General features: G+C 38.4%; 1 protein-coding gene across 2 annotated transcripts in view; it reads left to right on the top strand.

Moving 5' to 3' along the window:
* Positions 1-26,944, top strand: part of LOC5574246 (protein single-minded) — a 161,221-nt gene that overhangs the window by 22,169 nt on the left and 112,108 nt on the right. The window contains exon 1 of one of the 2 annotated variants that reach the window (XM_021839876.1): positions 26,405-26,869. The exons of the other annotated variant lie outside the window; for it this stretch is intronic. Coding sequence (XP_021695568.1) covers positions 26,857-26,869 — 13 coding nt within the window. The 5' untranslated portion in view covers positions 26,405-26,856. Of the gene's footprint in view, positions 1-26,404; positions 26,870-26,944 lie in introns of those variants that run through there. 2 annotated transcript variants of the gene reach the window in all.

The raw sequence follows: 26,944 nt of genomic DNA, 5'->3' as shown, positions 1-26,944 counted from the left end.
TATGAGTTGTACAAAATATCAGCCTCAAATAAGCACTTTTGAATTCCTGGTATTTTTTTTAAATTTTAGTTTCCTCCCATACTGCCATGAAATGCACACTTGGTATTCAATTTACCCAATGCCTACTCTTGTCGAATGTTACAAATATGCAGTTATGGGCACAACTTCGACGCCTCACTCCTATAGTAATGTCAGAATGGAATGCAAGGTTCTTCGTGGTGCTCCCACTTGTTAACAACGATTCTGAGCTTCACAACGTCCTGTCCCAGTTCTAACTAAGCAGATGATAAACACTGTACCTCAGGCAGAACATATATATTTGAGGACCACCATAAACCTTTTCTTTGGAAGCATGCATATTTTTAACTATTACACAACGGTTTGAGTAATTCTAATGTCGTCTTCTTCATATTTCAACTACACACTATGGCCACCCGAACATTGGTGTCAGGCTCTAAAACCCAGCCGTACAAAATCAAGCAACGAATAATGAACGAGAGAACACGAACCGGGACAATCGGCGAAGACTACCCAGGTAACCAATAAGCCGTATATTGGGCCAAAATGTTGATTTACGGCTGATATAATGCCAATAAGCCGTTAAATAGCACTATATTAGCCGTATATGGCTGAAAGGGCCCGATATACGGCTTATGGTTACCTGGGTACAGCGACGCAAAGAGACTAGAGATTAGAAGTCCGGTCCGTAGAATTGTAAATCTTTCAACTTCATCGGGAGCACACGCATACTCGCCGATGTGCTGAAGGACCGCGGATTCGGCATCGTAGCGTTGCAGTAAGTTTGTTGGAAGGGATCAATGGTGGTAACGTTTAGAGGTAACCAAACCATCTACCTGATCAGCTGCAACACACATGAGCTAGTACAGCTTTTTAAGTGATAGATGATATGCAGACACATGTCATGGTCGCCGATCAATGAGAGAATGTGCAAGTTGAGGATCGAAGGCTGGTTCTTCAACTTCAGCATAATAAACGTACACAGTTCACACTCCGGAGAAGGTGGAAACTAGTGACTTGTTCCCTAGCGCCAATGAAAAACCCCCAGTTGGCTTGACCGGGCCCTGAATCTGATTTACCGGTTTCTAGTCAGCCAAAGGAGAAGTTGCCTAGGACATGGCGGGGGTTCAACATAGGGCTCTGTTGAACTCCTACAAAAACCCACAGGTCCGCAAGCACGTCTCCGTACAAGCCACCCGTACCGCTTTCAAAGTACTTTAACCCACCACCAGGAGCGCCACCCAGCGCATTAGTATCCAGGCCAGCGAGATCCTGATTATGGAAGACTGGCAGCATAATAACATGGACACGACTACGTACCACGCATAGGAACCGCGCAATAGAGCTGACAGCCGTGATATTCTACACCCTTAGTGAGGATGGATGACATCTTCCTGAAACGGCGAGTGGGTTAATGGTACGGTTGCCCCCGTTCCGTTAAAACCTCACAGGCCTCCAAGTACGTTCTAAACTCGCCACCTTATCTGGTAGAAGTAGGCTAAGTTGAACCTTTTCTGACTTGCTCTGATCTGGCTCTGAACTTGGCACCCCATAAGGGCAGGGTCAACCCTAGCATGGCGTTACTGCTTGCAAACATCACCATGGGATCACGAAGGTGACTACTTTTTTTTCTGTTCGGAACATAAACCACTGCGACCAATATTTGATCTATTGTAATATATCCCGTGTCCTTTGTTTAGTGCATGTCGTGTTACCTTATCACTATTGAGAAGTGATAAAGTATTCGGTTTTCTTACAGTTGTAATTCCTAACTTGATCGCAGGAAAGGATCCGCTATTTATACCCTTTGAAGAATGTGGTGGGTACACTCTCCACAGGCGCGCCCCTTTATCAGTCAAAATTGGATCCCTTGATATAGCCAAGTAATTACACCGATATTGTCCATCCTAGTCCTTACTTCTTCAAACTAGAGAACTAACAAATAAAAGATAAGAAAACAAATCGTTGTATTCGACTCACTTACGACGGCTTAGAGCGGACCCGCTAAATGGAGAACTTACTAATCAATGTCGATACAATGGAGTTCAACACAGCAGGAATCGAGGACACGAGCGCGTTCCAGAAAAGCGGTAAGGTGCCACGAGCGCCGCTGCATACCACGGAGAGTCTACCGACGTATAGCAGTAGCTCGAAGCAATGTGAGACACAAGGACTACAAGGAGGGTTAGAGGTTCAGAGTCCAGTGTACACACAGAGATTGAGCAACAACGCTGCTCAAGGAGGGCAACAACCTGAAAACTCGAGGCTGACGGAGGTGAAGAATAAGCTCAATGTACTCATCCGGTTCGTTAAGGACCGGCCCAATGTGCATACCGCGATCAAGAGCAAGCTGACGAGCATCAAATCCTCTGTCAACGGTGCCATGAACGAGCAAAAAGCGCTGAGACTGAGAGCAGAGCTTGCCGAAAAGGCACTGAAAAAGGTTACGGAGCGTGAGTGGTCGAAAGAGGGTGCCTTACTTGTTATGGCAAACGACCAAACAACGTACGCAGATATCCTTCGAAAAGTTAAGGACGATCCGAACCTGAAGGATATCGGAGAAAACGTGGTTAGAACGCGGTGCACACAGAAAGAGGAGATACTGTTTGAGCTGAAGTGTGACCCAGCGATCAAGAGCTCGGCCTATCATGAACAAGTCGCCAAAACTTTGGCGAACGAGGCGGACGTAAGAGCAGTTGTTGAGTGCCGATATCTGGACGAGATAACAACCGTGGACGAGGTGAGTGAGGAGCTGTGTAAGCAATACAGCCTTGGAGAGGAGGCTTTGGCTATCTGTCTGGCACACTGTCAGTGACGATTCGGCTAACAGTTGACATGGCGAACAAACTGGTGGAAAAAGGCAAGATGAGAATTGGTGATCGATATGTCCACTGAGACTCATCACACGAGCAGATAGGCCACCGATGCGATGCTTCAAGTGCATGAACTTCGGACACCCGGTGGCGAGCTGTGAAGGTCTGGACAGAACCGAACAGTGTAGGAAATGTGGAGAAAGAGGTCACTTTGGAAAAGACTGCAAGAATCGACCAAGGTGCTTGCTTTGCTCACCGGAGTAAGGAAACACCAATTCAACGGGCAGCTTCAATTGCCGTGCGTACCAAAAGGATGCGGTAGGGCTGATAACAGCGATGGCAAGGGTATGTGATTCAACGATGGCACGAAAACGGGAGCCTTGCAACGCCTTCCGCGCTGCTTGCCTTAAAGCCAGATTTACTAGAGTGCAAGCAACGTAGAGGTTGCATTCCAAGCAGCCAGAGCTGCTTTCTCACGCAACATAACGCTAAGCAAGTCTGAGTGCCACAAGGTGCTGTGCCGGGCAGCTGACGCCAACCTCTGGGGGACGCTTATCGAGTGGTCATGGCAAAAGTCAAGGGTCCATCAATGCCGGTTGAAACGTATGCTGAAGAGCTGAAGGTTATTGTCGAGGGTCTCCTCCCAACGTGGCCAGCATTGAAGGTGAAAAAGGCCCTCGGACTGGATGGAATACCAAATGTGGCACTTAAAGCGGTGGTCCTAGCGTAACCGGGTATGTTCCAAAAAGTGTTGCAGAATGCCTGGACGAAGATCGTTTCCCAGATATATGAAAGATTTAGAAGCTGATGTTGCTACCGAAGCCAGGAAAAGCATTCGGTGATCTATCATCATACAGGCATATATGCTTGCTGGGCAAACTTTTGGAACGGTTCATCCTAAACAGGGTGGCTTAATGTACGGAGAGCCAGAACGAACAGTTCGGATTCCGGAAGGGAAAGTCGACGGTAGACACAATTCGGACGGTCCTGGAGAGGGCCGAGAAGGCATCGATGCAAAAACAAAGAGGAAATCGTTACTGCGCCGTAGTTACGATAGAAGCTGAAAATAGCCCACCACTAAACGGAGGTACTAGTAGCAGTGCTGGGAATAGTAATAGTAGTAGGCTTGAATTTCGCGAAAATCACGTGGCTTTCCCAGTACAGTAGTTCAAAAACGTGAATCTCATCAAGTAGCCTATGTTGGGTGCATGAGTTTTCTAAATCGTTAGTGTCATTGAAGGCTCTAAATGCGGGAAATGCAACGGAAAATAGAACATTTTTCTACAGTAATTTTAGGTTGCCCTTAGCAACGGGTGTTTTGCAATTTTCAAGGCTCTTTGCCTACAGCAGCGATAGGCGTGAGTTTCACTGGCTTCGCTGACTGCGATTGGCTTTGTTTAGCTACTGTAGAATGAATTTCAGATTTTTTCCCAACCCTGGCTACTAGTCAGCAATCGCAACCTGGGCGTGATGTTAAACGATCATCTAAAGTTCAACAGCCACATCGTCTATGTGGCAGAGGCGACCAACGTACTTAAAAGGGTTATGCCGAACGCTCATAATCCGAAAAGCAGTAGGAGGTGTCTTCTGGCTAGCGTATCATCGTCGACTCTGAGATGCAGAGTTCCGGCCTGGGTGCAGCACTGAAAACCAAGCGCAATCGGAACAAGCTCAACAGCACGTTCCGGCTCATGGCCATGAGAGTAGCAAGCACATACAGAACAATATCGTCGGAGGCAGTATGTGTGATCACCGGGATGGCTCCGATTTGCATCACCCTGGGAGAAGACATCGAGTGTTATCAGCGGAGAGGCACCAGACAGGTGAGGAAATTGGCGAGGATCGGCTCGCTGGTCAACTGGCAGCAAGAATGGTATGCCTCTGAAAAAGTTAGGTGGACCCACCGACTCATCCCGAATGTGTCGACCTGCTGGGAGCATGTCGAAGTAAACTTCCATCTGACACAGTTCCTGTTTGTTGCTTCAAACAGTATTTGCATTGGTTCGGCTGTCACTGTTCTGCCCCGTATGTAGTGAGAGAGAGGAAACGCCGGAACATGTTGTATTCGATTGCCCAAGGTTTAACATGGAACGAAGCGCGGCGGTGGCTGCTTTTGGACAGAATTTCAATGCAGACAAAATGGTAATCGATCCTAACCTTTGGAATCTGGCAAACAAAATGGTGGTGGAGATAACGTCTATCTTGCAGAGAAACTGTCGGGAAGAGCAGCGAAACGAGAGGCAGAAAGCAGTGCCTGTCATCAAATCGTCGTGGCGCTAATGAACCGGATCCAGTCAACATTTTGGTTGGTATATTTTTTGCTTTACATCATTCTATATGAATTAAATCACTCGTATAAAATGCATGAAAACGCTATATACACACCAAAGTGGAGGCCATATACGCACTTCCCACGACTTTTTCAGAATATCCATGGTCAGCAATACGATGCCACAAAATTCCGATAAAAAAAAAAAATCCACCGAGACTCGAACACCGGACCTTTGGATCCTTAACCCGGTGCTATACCACTACACTACAGATCGCTTCATGAATGAGGTGTGATTATTTGCCAATATGAAAGGAAGTTTGCTATACAGTACATTCGCTTTGTTGTTCTTTGAAGCCCACCGCTCGAAGATACCAACCTCGGGTCGGGTGGCAAATTTTGCAAAGTTATTGCGATTCCATTTCTTGCTAGTCTGCATTGATATATGATCTGTCAGTTTATATAACTTGACGCGATTCTAGATTATACTATTTACGGCATGGTTTGTTGTCAACAAAGTTTGTTGATAATGAATCGTAGTGAAGAATTATATACAATTTGTGTTAACATTTATTCGTTTGGGTTTGGCATATTGTGCGATTCTGATTTTTGACGTATGAATATGAGATTTTTAGCGCACATTCTTATACGATACGTGGTTCACTGGGGATGTCAACCCCCAACCGGAATCGTTTGACCGACCTCGGCACTTGAGTCAGCCTGACGAAGATCTCCCCTGCGATAGCCGCCGGTAGTCGGGCACCATAAGCGTAGACGTTTCCCCAACCGGTACTGGTGACAACCTCCTACGCCGGAGGAAATCAGGAGGAGAGGGAAGCGAGGGAGGGAAGAAGAGGATGAACGACGGTAGGAGACAGAGAACCGGAGGAAGATGAAACACAGAGCGGGAAAACGTCAATGAGCGTAATAGAAATGCAGATGCACAGAATTTCAACTAATTCTGCATAGATCCCCCCCACCTCAAAGTTGAATCACACACTGTGCCAATTCTCTACAGCCCAAGTTTGAACCACCTTGATTTTGCATTACCGGAAGAGGAATCGATGCAGCGGCAGGGTGCGTGGAACAAAGTCGGCGGGACGATTTTGTTCGACGAAAAATGTAGACAGATTCTGGAGGAGAAGAATGCAGCGCGTATGGTCATTCTGTAGTAATGGACCCGGCAGAATGTGGAACGTTATAGACGAATGTGGCAGAATGTGGAACGTTATAAACGTTTAACGCTCCGTCATCGTAATCATCGTCATCATCAAAACTTCAGAAGCAGTTTTTCTGTTCAAAACTGAAAATTATTCTATGAAAATGTGTTCACTATGTTTCAGTTGGAGAATAGAATACAGTGAACACATTTTCCTGTTAAATTTCTTGATTTTGAACGAAAAAACTGCTTCTGAAAATTCCGAAATCAATGACGGGTGTTGCCCCCTTGAGAAACACGGAAACTTAACATATCCGTAATAGCTTCGTTCTGCGAGCCGAGATGTGCAGGGATAAGGATGTGAGCATCTGGACGGGCGAACGTGAGATGATCGAAAGGTGGAAGCAGCACCTTCGACGAACACCCGAATGGCACTGAGAGCGTAGGCCATGAAGGTTGAGACAACGGAGAAAATGCCTTCGACAGTATTGCGGGCGATGGAAACTAATAAGCTTCCACTTTGAAGGAGGTTAAGGATGCCATTCGCCAACTCAAGAACAGTAAAGCTGCTGATAAGGATGGTATCATAGCTTAACTCATAAAGATGGGCTCGGATAGGCTGGCCATTATCTGCACCGGCCGATAGGTACAATCTGCGAAAACATACCAGTCACCGAAGCAGTGGAAGTAAGGGGTAATATGCTTCATCTACAAGAAAGGCGGCAAAGATTGTGAGAACTTCCGAGTGATTACCATCCTAAATGTGGCTTACAAAGTGTTATCCCAGATCAACTTCCGTCGTTTGTCACCTGAGCAATTCTCGTTGAAACTAGTCCGCCATTGGCACTCATCGTTAGAATTCCAAATGCATGTCACTGATCGCTAGTATATGCTAAAACTAGAGCCCATTTTTTATAAATCTTAGATAATTCTCTACGTGATATGTGTCATATTTCACTTGGAACGCATTGCAAACTTAGTGGTATCGTGTAGGGGAAGGATGTAGTGTAGCTTTCATTTAAGGATAAAACAATTTTGGCGACCATTCTGAATTTGGTCGTTATTTTGAATTTCGTCAGAAACTCCGTTTTTAGAGTAAACTAGATGAGCAATGGTCGAGTTGGGTGATGAATAGGAGTAATAATTTGAGCAAAACAATCTGGCGACCATCTTGGGTTTTGACGGTATAAAGGTATAAAGAAGGCTATTAAACAGTAATTAGGTAGGTTGTATATAATGAAAATGTTTAATACCTTTCAATTTCTGAGATAAGAGGCGCGTCCACGTTTGAAACCATGGGTAGGACAAACGTTGGCAAATATTTTGTTCATAGTGAAGTTAATTCAACCCTAGACTGGGTATTGACAGTCACTATATTTGAGGGGCTCAATCGCTAAGGGGTGTTTTTTTCTGTTTCTGTTCGGGATGAACCACTGCGACCATTTTTCTTCGATCTTTTGTGGTATACCAGTGTCCTTTTCTTAGTGCATGTCGTTCTACTCCATTACTATTGAGAAATAATGAAGTAGTCGTTTTTTATACAAATATCATTCTTTACTATTTTGAATAGAGCCTCTTTAGACAAAGATACCGCTATTTATACCTTTTGGAGAAAACAGTTTGTCAACATTAAACTCTCAAAAGCGCGCCCCTTAATCAGGTTCGGCCACTAAGCTGGTTGAATCTTACTGATTTTGACCATGCATCGGTACTCTAGCGTATCAAATTATTGCTTTTACTTATAAGATTCAAAGTCGTTTTTTGAAACTTGGAACAGGTTTCATCGCATGAGACATTTAGATTCCTTGAAACAGAAAGCTTATTTTAGAATTTAAGAGTTCTGCTACTCCACCGATTCGGAATCGTTTCCCTCCTAGATATCGAATGATAAACTTTTGAACTCGGAAAGAAATTGTCTCATGAGTTGAAACCAACCTCAGTTGCTGATTGAGCCATTTTTCCACTTCGACCTCCTCATCATCTAGGATAAATAGGTGGGTCTTAGTGGTTTGTTACTCTCTTATACTCTTCCGACCGTAACTTATAAGTATTTACAAGAACAGATACAACAAGAGTACAATATGGTAGATCTTACCCCGTAACGCACCTCGTAAAGGTGATCTACCCGCGTTACGGGTCAATAGTAAGGGGTGTTAGTAAAATTTTTGTCGGTTTTGAGTTAGATTGAGAATTTGAGTTCCTCCAAACATTCTTTGATTTTTTTAAAGAAACTCCTAACTTCTCCAAGGTTTTATCCAGTGATTGATCTATAGATTTCTCTGCGACATCCTTCAAGATTCCCGGTCAAAACGTCTTCTGAAGTTCAATCAATAACTTCTCCAGAAACTTCTAGGGATTTCCTTTCAATTTCTTTTTTTTAAAGAGTTTTACTAGGGATTTCTCTAAAGATACCACATTAAGCAATTGCTAAACTGCTTCAGACATTCCTTCTAAGATTTCTACAGAAATTCCTCAAGTAATTATTTGGAATTTTTCAAGTAAGTCTTGAAAGTTTTTTTTTCGGGAACTCTTCCAGGAATGTTTCCAGAGAAATGCCAAGAGAAATTCTCTCAAAAATAAATCCGTGAGGTATTTATTTTTCAAAAAAATCGTAGAGTAACCTCTGATAAACTTGGGTAAATTTTAAAGTCACAAGAATTTCTGAAACGACTCCTGAAATCTTAGAAAGTTTTAGAAGATTTCGCAGGAATTTTTAAAGAAATTTTTCGAAAAACATTAGGCAGAAACTCTATACAAATTTGTGTTGGAATGATCGGAGGAACAATTAAAAAAAATGCTGTAGTTTAAACTGGTGTGAGAACTATTATAAACTTTTTTAGATTGCTTGGGATTTTTTTTAAACTTGCAGGAAAAATCGTAGAAACAAAATAGATTTGTTCGAATAACTCCTCAAGGAATTTTGGAATGCCAGTAGGAAACGTGGATAAATTCTTGAAGGAATCCACATGAACAGGCGGAGGAATTTTTGCAAGGTTTCTTGAAAAAAAAATCCCTTAAGCTATTGATTTCAAACACTCTAGAATTAACCTTACTATATTTCCTCGGAATAAATTCTTTAGAAATCTTTGGTAGATCACCTAGAGTAGAAATTGGAAGAATTGAGTCCTAAAGCCCTGTCCCAATTTTAGTGCCAAACGCTTAAGTTTAGGCCAAAAACACATGTTTACTCAATTTTCTAATGTTTCCCGTTAATTTAAGCCCAAAAACATTTTTATTAGATTTTGTCACATCCTTTGGCTAAAACTCAAATTTTGGGTGTATTTTGTTTTCCGTGTCCCTTACGAAATGTCAGATAGGAACAACCCCAATGGTCGAACTAAAACCCCTGTGGTGTTTTTGTCGACTAAGCGAACGTCAAACATGATCAAAAGTGTCAAGGTTCATTTATGGATCAAATTTTTAAATAAAAGTTTAAACATGATATAGCCATTATTTGAGCGGGAAAAATTGCTAAAGTAATTACAGTAACATGCTTTTTCGTGTTATTAAATAAAAACAAGATTTCATTACAAATTTTAGGACCCAATTCGGTTTAAAGATTAATGCAAAAATAGCTTGAGGAAATCCTAGGAAGTTTTGGAAAAAAATCAAAGTAATATCTGAGAAAATTACAGGAGATATTAGCGTTGGAGTTCTCAAAGACTCCCTGGAACAAATTCTGGAGAAATTCTTCTAAGCATACTTGGTAAAATTGCTGGTGAAATTTCTGGGAGAACTGGTAGCTAAAGCTCTAGAAGAATTTCTGAAGAAATCCCTGTAGAAGACACTGATAGTATTTTAAATAAAATTTCTATGATAATTTCTGAAGCTTTTCCTCGAAGAATCTGAGAAGAAATTCTCGGAAGCCTGTTGAACCCTCTGAAGGTTTCTTTGGAGCCTGTACAAGTTTGCATCAGGATTTCATGCAAGCAGATTAAGGAAATAAGTGACTTTAGAGATTTTGGTTAATATAGATACTTAAGAGACTTTCCATTAAAAATAGAGATTTTTTAGAGATTGGATTACTTAAATAGAGACCATGTTTCTAAAAAAAGCCATGTCTTTATAAGCATTCATTGAATCAACTTTTGTTATCGTTTTTATTTAAAATATGAATATCCTTTATATTCATATCCTTTTCAAATCAACTGTATTGAAAAAAAAATGACAAAAATCAAACAAACTGCTTGCTTTTACATCCAGTGAGGTTTTTATAATTTCCATTTCTATTTCTACATAACAAATGGATGAATAGTGAAAATTCTGTGAATCTATGTAGTTTTTTACACTGAAGTAACCCGGCTAATCGCAAAAGGTTTAAGGAAAGACTGAAGATTCTTTAAGATTGTTTTATCGCGCAGAAACTCCATAAAATATTTCGTTGGAATTTTTTCAACAATTCTGCAAAATAATATCTTTTAAAAAACGGCATGATCTTCTCTAAATATTTTTATAAATGATGCCATAAAATATCAGTACGAATTTGATAATTTTTTTTCCAGGAAAGGTTCTTAGTTAACTAGTTCTAGATTTCCAAGGCAATTCTGAATCAACCAAGAGAGTGTGCTGTGGGAGTTCTATAGGAATTTATCTGAAAATCATCAAGTATTTCATTGATAGATTATATCAAGAGTGATCGTACGTTCAGAAATCGCTAGAATCATCAAACTCCATTCTTTAATAATCTCTATGGATGTTCTAGAAACTTCTCAAGAATCACTTCCAGGAATGCTCACGGCAATTTGTCCCAGAACATATACAGGGTTGGCTGTAGATAATTTTAATAATCCATCCATCGATTTATTCAGAAATGCCATAGAGGATTGCTCCATTTGTTTTTCTAACGGTTAAAAAAGCAATTATTAGTTTCCCAGGATTTTCACAATAGATTTTCTCAATCGTTCTTCTCACAACCCAGAACTTTTGGGGGACATACACAAACCATGTCACCCTTTACTAGATATGAGAATACCATGAAAACCCTTATCGTTTCTTCCACCCTCCATAAGAATAAGTACTACGTTGATCGAGTTTGTATGTTTATTGAACATATGATTAATAGTTCAACTTATTTTTAAAGCTTTCTGCTGATCTCGTTTTGTTTGTCAAATCGTGGGTAGGACAATCCTTTGACTGTCCTACCCAGGTATTTTTGTGGGTAGTACATGTCCTACCTGTCCTACCCACTTCCCGCGCCACTGTCTGAGATAAATATCTTTCTACTACAGTTCAATATTCTTGGAAATTTTGGAAATAAAAAATCCACCAATATTAAAAATCTATTTAGGAACACCTTGACAATTTGCTGAGCCTCGTTTGCAAATTCATGGAAATTCACCAAGAAACATTTCCATTCACATAATTCTTAAACAGATCAACTGAACAAAATGGCTCGCCAAGGGCGCCATGAAGCAACGCTACTGCTCTGACCATATGTATTGTTGTTAATTAAATAGAATTTATAGATTGCGCGTTGGGACATTAGTATATCTTGCGGTAATATCTGTAGCATTTTCAGGTGGGTCCATAATAGGCACGTCGGCAGTGAGCCGGATTAAATGGGAATCAAATGGAGCGTCTATAATGGGAAACCTAAAATTTGTAAACATTTCTATTATAGACTTAGACTCCACAAAACGTATCTCCGTATTAGATAACATTGCGGGTTAGCGTCGAGAATGAATTTCAGCTACTAAGGGGCCCATTACTAGCATTGTAACCTTAGAAAACATCCTATTACGATGAGAAATTGCTAAAAAAAAATTGCTGCTAAAATGCCGAGTCGACAATTTAGTAGTTTTTTTTTGCAATTTCTCACCGTGCATTGAAGTAAAGTGAGTTTGTAATGAAATACGTTCAAATATGAAGTATGTTGTTGTGTGACAAACTGATATGATGGCTTACTCAAATTCTTCACATGATCAAGGAAAATCCAACAACTCCATACGACACAATGTAATCAAACCCGCAATGCGGGCGTCTTGTTCGTCTCAACCCTTTCTTCCTCAGCGTGGAATCTTCTGAATAATCTCACATCGCTGATCATTCTTGCTGTCAACACAACCAATCAATCAACTAAAGTGAGTAAAGATCGGAAGTGCGTGATACTTTACGAACAAAAAACAACCACCAGAGAGTGCGAAATCCGTTTTGGCTACCGTTGACACATGTCTGGGTTCTAGGCTGGTCTACATATAGATATGTTACGTATGCGACCAGAACAAGACGAACGTGAGCAAAGAAAATAGAGACCTCAATTTGTTGTAGGTCTCACCTCTCCGCCCTAGGAGAACTTCGTGCGTATGAATAAATTTTCCCACAATGAAAGCAGCTCCGTCCGGAATGGATCCGGATGGACGTGAACATTACAATGATGATTCGATCAATTTTTCATATCGATCTGCATGGACCATTTTCGGCGTTCATTGGGGTGTGTGTTTGAACGTGATTTGTTCGGTGTGAATCAATCTGATTGCGGGAAGTGGTCGCACGGTGCTTCGTATATCGATGTTATGAAAAAAAAGATGTTTTTTTTAATGCTAAAGCTGACACAAATATGTTATTAACTTTTTGTCCCATCGACGTTCCGCCGGTCGAGGGGAGGGGGTAATAAAAATAAGCAATTAAATTGAAAAATATATTAAAGCTCATCGGAATTGTTGGGAAACTTTATGAAACCCTCCAAATGTAGGGGTAGACAAAAAATCAGAATCAATTTTTTATCAGCATAACGGTAAATGAAGCACCGTGCGTCCGTTAACAAATCGATACAAAAGAGCTTCTGGAATTATGTCGAAGTTGGCATTCGGCTGGGAGAGCGACCGTTGTTGGCAACGTGACTTTGCCCGCGGATGGTTACATCTAGTAGTCATCCATCTCACCTTCAAGTTCATTCATTCGTCACTTCGAAGCATGCCCAAAGCCAGGATAAGCTTATTAAGTCTCGTAACGAACGAACAAAAATAGGTTGCAGATAAAGTCACTCGCCAGGCAGCGGCAGCAAAGGGTAGATAGATCTCCACAGCCCAAATACTGCCATAAAGTCACGGATTGTTTTGAAAAGTAGTTTTCATTTTGATACAGTAAATATGCAACAACGTTGTATGTAGTGGCTTTGGCTTTGGCCGTTCTGTTCTTGGTGGCTGTTTCCAGCCAGCCCAGCGACTGGCACCGCGCACACCCCTTCCGTATGGTTCTTCGCTAGAACCTACGTGTCCACCGTCCACTACCATGAAGCAGACTAGACTACCGAGTTAAAGCCATAGAATATTTTACCATACTGCACTGCACAGTGGTCCAGATACGAAATTTAAGAGGATAGATGCATTCATAGCTTTGTAGTGAAACTTTGGACAAAAACTATCTTGTGAACATATCATTTCAAGCAATATTGCCAGAAAAAGTTTTCTTTAGTTATCAAATTGGCCGATTTAGAGCATTTTCTCTGTGCACTAATGCACGGCGGTGCCAAATTCACCAACTCTCTGAAGATAGCATTATTTCTTGGAGCTTGTCCCTGTTGTATGGCGCTAGTGCTGAGCAAACAAATTGAGACCACTAAAATTTCTTTACAGAATTATCAACTCCTCTGTGATTCAAGTCAACATTTCAAAGTTGTGAAAATATCAATTCTTTCCTTTTAAATCACCACTGTTCGGAAAATGAGTTTATTTGGACATGTTGAGGCAAAACGGTAGTTCATTAGAATCACTTTTTAATAAAAAAAAAACACGTTGTTCAGACCACACGTTGTTGTGTCTTGTTTGGAATCTATTGATTTTTACCACAAAAACACGCATATTACAATTGAGGATTCTCCTAATTGGTCAATCAAAGATATGCTTTTGATGGTAATCGAAAGAAAACATATTCACTATATTATACGAAAATAAACTACAGATATGTCCTTGTTTTTAATTATGAATCGTGGTTTACGGCTAACCAGATTAGATGGACAACTGTCAAAACCAGTGAATCAATTGTCACCCAACACGCAGCAACAAAGACATTGTCACCTCCTATTCTTGTTGAGACAATTTTATTCCGCAACATGAGTTTATCATCACTTGAACAGAATATGATAATGATCTTTCACCACGTGCGCAGCGATTTTCTGGGCTTCGCATTGACATTTTAAAGAACTTGCTCCGTGTTGTTAAACATTGACACATTATCAAACAGCATCCATGAAACAAATTTGGTTTTGTGTTTAAAATAACTGATTAATCGCGAGTTTAAAAGGTTGCCACAATGTTACGCTCTGTGATTGTCATGACAATTTTGCTTTTGATTGTGTCCTTATCCGCAACAGTTGCGACAAACGGTTGTGAGCGAACTTGCTTTGTTGTTTGTTTTTCATCTATTTTGATGATAATTTGATTCTCTGGTCAAAACCATAATAAATCACACCTTGCTCGGTTACTCGCGACTATACGCAGTGCCGTAGCGTGCGGTTGGCCAGGTTGGCACCCGCCAAGGGCGCCAGCCTAAAGGGGGCGCCAAAATATAATAACGCAAATATGGAACTTCGAGCTATTGGGTAAGCCTGCTTGAATGCACGTTTTTTAAAAGTTCTCAATCATTTCTGCAAAATCATCAGCCAGACTCGTTTGAAAACAACTTTTTTGCAATTTCGCATCGTAATAGGCTGTTTTCCATCACGCTAATCTGTCATGAAACGGCCTACTTTCCTGCACTGAAGTATACAGTGCGGGAATAGTCATTACCTAACTGAAACCAGTGCTGTAATGAGTCATTACGCAACGCTTTCTCATTACGCAACTGTTTTGAGTTGCGTAATGAATCATAACACAACAATTTCTCAGAAATTGTAAAACAATGGTGAATACATTCCGATATAATTTCTGATACCCTCAAGTGGTCTTCTACGAAATTGCAAAAAATGTTGTACGTAACTCGTTGCAGAACTCGATTTTTACAGCACTCGTCGTAATTATCCTACTCGGCAAGCCTCGTAGGATAAATTTACGACTCGTGCTGTAAAAATCATCATTCTGCAACTTGTTCCGTAAACTACTATTATGTACTTGATCAAAATGTCAAGTGCCTGAAACAATTTTTTTCATTGAAAAGAGATAAATTACAGAACAGTACGATAAATTACAGTTGCTAGCAAACTTACATCCCATTTCACTTCCAAAACATGCCGGTTTTTCAATAGCTTCTGACAGTTTCAGCTGGTGAATCCACATTTGCTGAGGCGTTGGCAACTGATGATCCTCACCTGTGATAAACGATTCAATTTTGAAGTCATCTTTATAAATCACACAATCAAACTGCTGATGCTTACCCATTCGTCGACATTATTTGGATCAATGTATTATACTTTGATTTACATTACCTAGTGTTATATGCAAGGAAGGTGGTAGGCAATTTGTTCGTCGGGTGATCCATTGAGCAGTGGATCGTAAATACAATTGAAGAACTACTCCGCCAGTTTATGGTCCGAGCCGAGACTTTTCCATTTCGCGGACGCGTATGTGACCAAGTATTCGTGGATTACCAGCTACATTGGATAGATTTTTTTTTGTGTGGTACAGTATGGGCAAGGAAATGTTGAACTATCTCCCATTATTACGCAAAACAGATTGACGATTTTCAAATCTCCAATAATGAAGCACCTAAAATTATTTAAAAGCAACAGTGTCTTCCAGATTTTCTCAATTTTGCCATATTTTTTTGGAACGCCAGAAGCAACAGCAAGCAGCAACAGTATTTTTACGCCAGTATCCTTACATCGGCCTTGATTCCCGATGACGTCGAAGTTATGCTCGATAATCGACAGGGTAACCTTAAAGGACCCTTCTCCATCGCTTGCAGATCGAACTGTCCAGGCCAACCCCCGTTTTGGACGTCACATAATCACCTAGCCCCTGAACATTACAGGTTTTAATACAGTTTCTGCATTATCGTTCAAATCAAAGTGTAGATGTGTTACCTCTAAAAATCCCTGAAATGATTGGTTAAGTTTGCTGAAAACGATGTTTGGGGCGATTGCAACATCCAAACCCCTTAGACAGCTATTCAACTGCAACGTTCGTCTGGTGCTCAAATCACATTTTTTTTTAATCAAAAACAAGTCATCAGCGAACAAATGAGGTTATTTTTAGGTTGCACAGATGTTGAAGGGCACATCGATATTGGTAAACAATGGCTTTGTAAGACGCTGTTGAGTCCAATTCCACTCGATTACGCTCACCAATATCATTATCAGGAAGAGCTAACACTAATCTTTCTTATAGTGGCGTTAGTTTGCATGGGCGAGCTAAACAGGGCTCAACAGCAACGTTTCTGAAAAAAAGGCTCAAGAGCTCTCGAGCCCTTTTCAAATGTTTGTCCAGAAATCTTTGTCATGACCTTACGGTTGGATTGAGTTATCATCATATGGTACAAGAGATTTATTGTATCATACAATTGGTGGAAGAAGATAATCTTTGGTACCTATCTCTTACTAAAATTAAAAAAAGGGGGAAGCCTAAGCTTTCATTTGGTGGGTGTTTCAGCGATACTGATTTTTTTTATATTACTGTTTTCTACCAGAGACACTGTGTATGCAATAAGTATTTCAAAAGATATTGTTCATTAATTTATATATTTTTAAAGTTTGAAGTTCAAATAAATACACATAAATTAAGTTTGTTAATGATAAGAAACAAAGATTTGTATCATTCAGATTTGTATGTATGCTAAAAGTTAGATTGTATGTTTCGATCACTCGTTTTTTTAGTAAAATTACAAGAAATATTTTCACAGAATACTGAACATGAATCTAAGATTATCCTGAATGGGATCCACGAAATTATGGGCAGATTTTAAACAGAAAATTGGGCAAGATTCTCACAGAATCAATTACAAGATTCTAAGCAGCAGGCTCTTGCTTTATCTTGATCGGTCTTTCACATAATTCTAGGCGTCATTCTGATATAATGTTGCGTAATTTTTTCATAACTCTAATCATTTTGTAAACCGCTCTATACCTAGACGAAAAATCTCACACCAGACATAATTCTAGAATTTGTAATATATTTTTAACTAGTGTTCCCAGCAAACTTCGTCTTGCCATCAAGTAGTCTGTTGAAAAACGCTATGGAATGTCCCATACAAAATTACAGTTCCGTGTACTCTCGTTTTTTCAACGTTCCCGGTGAATATCCTGGGATTTTTATACACACAAACTCGTTGGAACCCTTGACGAACAAAACGGAGAAAAAATCATTCAAATCCGTTGACCCGTTCGTAAACCATTTCGTGACACACAAACACCATTTCTTTTTTGTTTGTATAGATAACCGTAAACATGTTCTACACTAGCTGAAACTCGTTTGGTTTAAAAAAAATGCGGTGGAAAAGTTGAATGTAACTATTTAGACTTCTTAATTAACAATATTGTTAATATTTGATCACCTTTCAAGAAGTTTGCATGATTGACATTTTCCATGTTCACCTTCTCTTCCACCGTAAAGGTTCTTGGAAAAAACTTTAGATTTTTTGTTAAAATTTCCATTTTACGATATCTCACTGTGAAGAATGCTTTCAATTTGAATGGTAATAGCAATTCCTTGAAAATAAATTGAAAACTCTTCGATATATTTCAAATATTTTTTATTGATTAACAAACAGCAGTTTTGCAATAAAGCTTTTAAATAATGTCTTGACTAAATCTACGCAAAATTTCAAATAAAAATATTTCCTTTTAAATCCTAGAGAATTTTCTTTGCTTTCTCTATGATTTTCCTGAAAAATGATATTTCTATAAATGTCCAAAGAATCTAAACCATCCTATCATATCTCAGAAAATATAACAATTTTTCCTTTACGATTACTATTATGAGGTTGGTCTTTGTTTAAGAATCATAATTTTGTAAAGGATTGCTATGGCTTTCGAGTTGTATTTCTGGCATAAGCTCTAAAATTCTTTCCAGTTATTCAGAGCGAAAAGTTTTAAAACTCTGCTTGAAAGCAAACGGTCTGACATGTAAAGGAAAATTTCTTTAAAAATTTGCATTTCACCAAAATTTACAAATTTTGTTTGAAACATCTAGTAGAAACTGTACAATTGTTCTTAGCTATATAAACTCTATATTTCTTTGGAATTTGTCAATGCATCTTTCAGATATTATTCAAAAGTACTTAGAAAATTTTCATTTAAAAATAAAAGAATACTCATTTTTTCTTGCAGGAGATTTAGTCAATAATTTAATATGTTCTGATCTCAAGGAAATAATATAACCTTTTATGACACTTTTGACGATTTTCATAAAAATTCTCGTAGAAATCGCTCAATGGCGCTGAAATGGAGGTTCGCCAAGAGCGCCATGAAGCCACGCTACGGCCCTGACTATACGTTCCCGCGCTTGTTGCTACTTCTTTTGGCATGTTCTCTCGAGCAGACGGGTGCGGACTTACTCGCACCTAGCCAGTTCGCGGGTGTGTGATGTTTTTCATGCGTTGTTATACACTCGTGATGCGAGCTTTTCCACCACTGTGGTCAACCACTATCTTCCTCCCCAAATGACAGCATGAATTGAAAAAAAAAAAAAAAATCATCTGGCCTTTTTTCAAATTAAATTTAATTCGAAATGGGATGAAATATAGTATATATGAAGTAGAACTTGCGTTAAAAATTGGGGCATAAATAATTTCTTTAAAATGCATATTTTTATGAAACAGTTCTACACGTAGCCATTCGTTTTTAAGGTTCGATCAATCATTTTTACATTGCGCTACACATACACGCCCGTGCAAAAGTTTGGGTTCACCCCTAAAAACATAGAAAAGTTAGATCGCAGCAGGCCGTGTGCGCGAGTGGCTTATTTTTTTTTCGTTTGCTGTCACGCTTATATCGAGTCCGCGTAGTTTTCAATTCGGCCGGCGGGTGCTATGCCTCCCAGAAGATGATTTGAAAAAGTTTGGCTGTGCAATTTCGGGAGACTAGCCAAAATTTACTGTGACATATTTTGGAACAAAGAAGATCCACTCGGTTGTGTCATTTGTTAGTGTGGAGATGGAACGGAAAAGCACTATTTGAAAAGTGATGTAAATATAAAAACGCAACGTTAACATTAGCAAAACGGAACAAGATGGAAATTTAACCAGTTATGATGGATCTAGTGATGGATGCTTTATCAGGAGCTGAAGTAGCGCACAAGAATGAGGGATCATGGAGCTGAAGTAGCGCACAAGAATGAGGGATTAGCAAATATTAATGAGATAGGTGAGTACATGTGCAATTGAAACTTTCTTTGGCTCATTAGAAAGGCTGTGAGTTATTCTTACTTCGATGGTATTTTCCCAAAAGCATATTTTGAATTTTGTATACTAAATTTTTACTTAAAGTTTTGACATTTCTCAAAAAAAAAACACACTGAAAAGACATGGCCAGTTTACTCAGAATTGGATCGACCAAAATTATAAATTGCACATTGAAATGTGTCATTAGAATCGTAATCTTATATTCTTTTAAGAACACTCACGGCATTTTGGCGAACAAATCAGAAAACTACTCAAAATCGATGAAACGGTCATTCAAGTCATCGTGTAAAAGTTTGAGTTCACCCCTCAGTATGGTGTATCGTGCAAATGTTTGACTATACCTGAGCTTACTTAAATTACGAAATTCTGTGAAATCACAAACCTATCATGTACGCGCCATTATTTGCGTTTGAAAAGCTAAGAACTATTAAAATTGATTGAAGAGTGGCAGAGATATTGACAAAAATGATTTGCGTGCGGCTTAGGTGATCCCAAACTAAAGGGTGAACCCAAACTTTTGCACGATGATTTGAATGACTGTTTCATTGATTTTGAATAGTTTTCAGATTTTCCGCCAAAATTTTGTGAGTGCTCTTCAAAGAATATAAACTACGAGTGTAATGACACACTGATTTAAAATTTTGGTCGATCCAATGCCGAGGAAATTAGCAATGTTTTTTCAGTGTGTGTTTTGAAAAACGCCACAACTTCAAGTTAAAATTTAGTATAGGGTAAGTGTTCCAGTTATGGACATAGTGGTTCCCTATTTCGCCATACGTAATTACTTTAATGTCTTCAATTTTTGAAAATTTTTGTGTGTTATAGTAGTTAGATTTAAGTTATATATTGATGGTAAAGCATTCAAAAAGATTTAAAATGTGAAAGTTATCAAAATGTCACATATGGCCACTATGGCTATAATTGGTACACTTTCGCTACACAATTAAAAAAATGTTTTTGGAAAAATATCTACGAAGTAAGAATAACTCATTGCCTTTTGAACGAGAGTTTCAATTGGACGTGTATTTTTGATGTTTCTCTTGAAATCGAAAGAGCACTACAATTATTGGTTTAAAGATTTTTCGAAAAGCACTTAGAGTAGAACAGTAGCACATTTTACCAGTGAATTACAACAAAATTATATCACAATTATATCAAGATTCGTTACCAATAACACATTTTGTTTTATTCTTGTTAGATACACTCTGAGTTGATGGAGGAAATTATAACACAATGTAAACAAAATCAGTTATAAAAACAAAAGCTGTTTCAAATTTGTTTCAATTCAAAACTTAATTATAACACAATTTGTTATAAAAATCCAAGAGCGAAGAAAATAACAAATTTTGTTATAGTTCAGTTATGGAAAATAACAAAATTAGTTATATTTTTGTTTGATTTTAAACATAATGTGTTATTTTTTATTTTGAATCATAACTTTGTTTCAATTTTGTTTAGTGTAGAGGAAATTGTGTCATAATTTGTGTTATTTTAACTACTAACCAGCAAAAATTATAACATATTTTGGTAGAAAAATGCGCTAACTGTGTAGCAAAACCTGTTACAACTCTGTTGTAATCCACTGGTCGGGTACGCCGGTTATTGTTAGAGGAGCGCCGGTCTAACGACATTCGGCTTAACGGCCTTCGACCTAACGACCTGCACCCGCACTGGAATGGAGAATGTTAATAGAGAACGTGAATTAGGTTTTTTAGTTGAAGTACAGAGTATATAGAAAAAAAAAAACACCTTTCAGTCAAACCAAATATGACGTACACCATTGTGTGCTGATAATAATCTGTATAAAATTGTGAATTTGCCATAAATCATCCGTTTTTGAAAACTCAGGGCACACAATCATCAGATTCGAATTTAAAAAAAACATCGTCATCTTGAATAATAGCTCTGGCAGGTCGTCGTCTCGTCATCGACGATAGAATGCACAACTAACTTCAATCCAAAATCGTCAAAGAACAAATTTTTCTTCATTTCAATTGCTTCCTTTTATTTTTTGAATTCATTTAATTTAAAATATTATGTTATTTTTTTGGTATTATGTGGGTCCCGCCAGTGATGCATTTGAACGCGTTCAGTTCGCGTTCCAGTTCATTTTGTTGAACGCAGCGATCAAGTAGGTTTGAACATTGTGCAGTTCAAAAATATGAACCCGTGCGAGCCGAAAACTGAACCCAATTGATTTTGACTGGTTTACGGCAAAAATCTATGTCAAAATCATGTTTCTGATATGCATAATATCAAGGGCTATATGCTTTTTGTATCTATGATAAATTATGACGATTAATACATAAATTTCCCAAATTTGTAAGCTCCAATCATACTTGCGAACTGAACGGGCCGTTCTTGAGCAACGGCAGGCTCTTGCTCGTGAGTTCATTGACTACTGCGTTCAAGTGCAAATTTGGCTCGGGATCCGTTCACTTTTGGCTCGCGTTCAGTTCAAAATGCATCACTGGGTCCCGCACTATCAAAGATACCCCGTTTTACTTTGCATTATTTTGCAAAAAAAAATCCTAATCAGCTCATGAAAAATGGAAAACTTTTTAAGTTCATATAACGTTTTTTTTTTAAATTGTCGAAATTAAATACAAAAAAAAAGATTCTTATCACTTTCAAGAAATTGTATAACTTCAAATTTAATGTAACTCAAACTCTATATCAAGACAAATGTGAGATACGAGATTTGTTGAACAATTGACTGCTTGAACATTGCATACAGTGTTTCTCAAACTTTTTTCACTTTCGCCCCTAGAAATCTGTATATTTTGGATTGGCCCCTGATATTTTTTTATATAAATTGCTATGTTGTGCTGAAACATGGACCTTCATTTTATCATTAGTGTACCAAAAATCAATAATATTTACAAGTTTGCAAAACTAGTATTTCAAAAATGAAATAAATATGTTAAACATATCTTCAAGCATACCTAAACGCCATGAAAATCCCTCAATGCACAGGTGCATGCTATGGGATATTCCGAATGCCAGGAGATTAGGCCGACAAACACATTCATGACGAAAAAGGAAGAAAATGCCCCTGGATGCCCCGTGATGGTCGTTTCAGTTTTGACATGATTCCTATTTCACTTCGAAGTACCGTAATCCGGGGTATCATTGATCAGCGGGGTAACATTGACCGGTTTGACTCATCGCATCAAAAGTACGTATTATCATTTATTGATGAAACATTTCCAAATCATGAATGGTGCTTCTCTTTCTAATATTCATGAGCTAATAAAAGTTAATATTTTTGCGAAAATTGAGTTTACCTTATGCGTAAATTTATCAACTTTTTGAAATAATGATTTTAATTGCTAAGGATGACACTACAGAAGATTCATGTCTCACACAAGTTCTGCAAACGTTATAAGCAAGGAAAATGTGATTCTTACTAAATATGGCATCACCAAAAACAATTCCGTTGTCAAAACGTTTATAAGTTTGCTCAATTAGGCAACATTACCGAATTACTGTCAAGAATGTAAAATTCCCTTAGGCAATTGCCTACCTTTAGGCGTATTCTGTGGTTCGAGGTGTTTTTAATTTTAAAATAACTCAAAAAGTAAACGACTTGTAAGCGTTTGGCCTTCCTATTCGGCTTCAGGGGCCATGATTTAAGTAAGTAACGTCATTTTCAGTATTACCGAACGTTGTTTTCATGGCTGATCAATGTTACCCCATATCAGCTGAATCAAAAAATCGCCTAAAACATTTTTTTTAACATGCTTAAATCTTTCAATAAACAAAATACAGTATATAGTCTCGAGCTATGGGTGGCAGTACTTGTTTTAAAAATATAGAATTTGCAACATTTGCATTTTCAAACGAAATATTAAAGAAACATTCAGAAAAATGATCAATGTTACCCCGGATTACGGTAACGAAAAAGTCATACCATTTTTTAAATAAATTTAAGATTAAAGTCTCTAGTTTAGTATTTAAATCTCTAAGATTCCACATCAACCACATTCAGATATTTCTTAAATACTAGTATAAAAACGCTTAAAGAAAATATCAGAATCCTTTCAGTATTCTGGAATTCTCAATCTAAAAACTTATTTATCAGTCACAAACATTTTCTTTTATTCAATCGTAAATTTTTATCTATCATAAGATTGAGCCGAAAAATGTAGATAAATTGGAATAAGATACGTTAGATTGCAATCTTTCATGTGAATTTTGTACATTTGTCCTCTATATATGTTATGAGTGGCTGTTTCCAATTTATTCCTTACGTTCACTTTAGCCTCCTTTCTAGCGTTTTTGCCATCCAAATTTATATTTGTACATTTTCGTCCCTTTGGGTTTTAGAATCGCCCACTTTGTGAAACAGTGATTTAAAAGATCGTTTGAAATTAGAAAAATCGATTCTCAGATAAATGATGTCCCCGACTAAGGGTATATAATAAAATTATATCAGCATATGTTATTATGTTATAAGTTTTTTTCGATCATAGGTTGTTACAAACCTGATGCAGGATGTTGTTAAAATAACTAAAATTATAACAAAAAGTGTATGAATAGTAACATAAACATAACAAAATGTGTTTTAATTCTATCAAAAACATATCAAACCAAGTTATAATGTTTAATACAAAGTATCAAAATTATAATACTGTTCGATATACGATAATATTGTACATTATTGAAATGCATAACTATCTATTTATTTTGTTATAAAGTTGTTAAAAATGAACAAAAAAATATCTTAAAGGGAAATAAAACACATTATGTTATATTTCTGTTTTATTATGTTCTATGGATGACGGAGCCTAACAAAATTATATCATAATATGATATGCAAATCATATTCTGATAAAATTTTATTATATTTCTGTTACAAGCCTCTAGTCGGGTCCCCATGTCATTTACCCTCTACCTCCTCTCCGTGCACTATCGTGGACTTTTTTAAATCCCCAACGACGGGACATATTACATTTATGAATTACTACATCAGTACTTACAATAATATGATTTTCTATACAGTCAACTCTCCATAACTCGATAGTGAAGGGACCCGCTTTCATATGCGAGGTAGCCATGAAAACCAACTTTAAAAATGCTGCCGTTTTACGCATATTTGTCTCGCGGTCCGAAGATTTACATAGAATATGGCACAAGTAGGCGTAGAAGGGAGTATCATGGGCAGTATGGTACTCTAACTCGATATCGAAATATCGAGTAAAGGAGAGTTGACTGTGTAACAATTACGGCTCACACTTAAATTTTAAATTATTTATACAGAAAGCGATACGATATTAACTCTGCCAATTTTACTGTTACGTAATAAATGAACGCTTCCATACTAGAGATATTAACATAACTCATTTGCAGTTCTTTTTTTCACATTATTGGGAAGTAGGCACTTCAACAGCAAAGTAAACGCCTATCTCGATGCGTGGGGAATATCGTTCCAGAAAAGGTCAGGAAAAACACTTTTCTTCGATCGCAGTACGCAGTTGAAAAGAAATGTCATTTCAAATGGAGCTCACTGTAGAAAATTTCTTGGTCATTTCTTGCGAAGAATTTTTTACTTTTCCCAAGCGGTTCCGTAGCATACTTAGCTTAAATAAAAAATGCGTTTTCTTTCGGATGCTGTCAAAAGATATTTCACGATTGCCCCAATCAGAGAGGTTTATAATTGAAATTACACAGGACTGAAAAGGCTGTCATCAACGAACAACTGGAGTGAAGCTAAAATGTTGGTGCTGATTTGACAGCTCGCGCAAAAATATATTTAAGCACGAGACACACTCGTTTTCGAATGCGACATTTATATTTTAATTATCATTCTGGTCTTAAGTGCGTAAAATCGAATCCAGTTTTCTGTAATCGCAATATAATTCAGCCACATTTTATTTGGCACAGTGATAAACGATTAACAATAGTATTATTTTTTTCTCATGCTACATTTGTCGCTACCGCGCAAGGTTTGATGGGGTCAAAGCCTAAACTTGTTTGCTCAGCACTAGGGCTACACAGATAGAAGCTGGCTTCAAGATCTAGCGCTTACTTCAGGAGGTTGGTTTTTTAAATGACAATTTTTATTTCATGTTGCAGAATTCGCTCTCATTTGATTTGATGACCGTGCTTCAATGATCAAAGCAAGCGAAAAAAAAGTATTACATCTCTATCGGTCCATGATCGGCAATGTATCGCAAGTTGTAATAAGCTTGATAAATAACGGCAACGAGAGAGAGCCCCAAAGAAAGAGCGATGGCAAAACCCATTTCTATGTTCCATTAGGGGTAGGTGTTTTACTTTTCATGATAAATAAGCCTGATATGCAGACTATCATGATGTATTGCGGATCATGATTATTACAGAGAGCGACTCAGCATTCAATCTCTGCTCTTAAGACATCTTCTTTTTCTTCTTCTTGGCATTACAATCTTACTGGGATAGAGCCTGCTTCTCAGCTTAGTTTTCTTATGAGCACTTCCACAATTATTAACTGAGAGCTTTCTTTGCCAAAGTTGCCATTTTTGCATTCGTATATCGTTCGGCAGGTACGGTGATCCACTATGCCCAGGGAAGTCAAGGAAATTTCCATTACGAAAAGATCCTGGAACGACTGGGAATTGACACCTTCAGCGTGGCTTTGCTTTGTAGCCGCAGACTCTAACCACTCGGCCTCTGAAGGCAACTTTCTTTGCAGAATTACGAAACTGCTATCTGAACCACTGTGCACTGTTACACTTCAGTACTACAGTTAACTGGCTTGAGTTTTTTTTCTTCTGCTCATCAACTCAGTACACAGTCTCATTTATGAGAAAAAAAAGTTATACAAAACGTTTTGGAAAACACCAAACATGGCAATGACATTGCAACCGTTGAAGGAAAAAGGCCCCGTGTCGCGTGTAAGTTGTGCCCACCAGGGCGGTCAGTATGAACCATTCATCACACCCCAGTCGAGGGAGGAAAGCTTTCGATAGACGGGTTGTAATGTAGTAGTTGTTGCAATTTGTTTGTTAGTAGCACTATCAGTTGTTCTGGAAGCAAGCAGCTCTCAGGCGTTAGAACGTTCTACTAGAGGTGGTCAGTTTGTTGCAGAACTCGGGACTAATTAGATAGTGTTTGATTTCGGGCCTCCGCGTTTCGCGATGATTGGTTTCGGTTTGGTGTGCATTTGGGGTTATTAAGTGGTGCAATACTGCAAGTGATAATGGTTTCTTCTGTTTAACACAATTCAGTGGTGTGACCACGAAAATTCGGAGATTGCCGTGAAGTTGGAAGCAGTTGTTCTGTGCTAGTGGAGTAGTGAAACACGGAAACTATTGTTCATCGAAAAGAGATAAAGTGTAAAAATGTCTTATAAAAGTGAGTCGTAGATGTAAAGTTATGCTCAAATAATTTTAATATAGAATAACGTTGGGATTTTGTTTGACTTTACAC

The sequence above is a fragment of the Aedes aegypti genome, chromosome 1 (genome assembly GCF_002204515.2).
Source record: "Aedes aegypti strain LVP_AGWG chromosome 1, AaegL5.0 Primary Assembly, whole genome shotgun sequence".
Lineage (NCBI taxonomy): Eukaryota > Metazoa > Arthropoda > Insecta > Diptera > Culicidae > Aedes > Aedes aegypti.
Note: the sequence above shows the minus strand (reverse complement) of the source record. Positions and strands in the feature narration are given on the sequence as shown.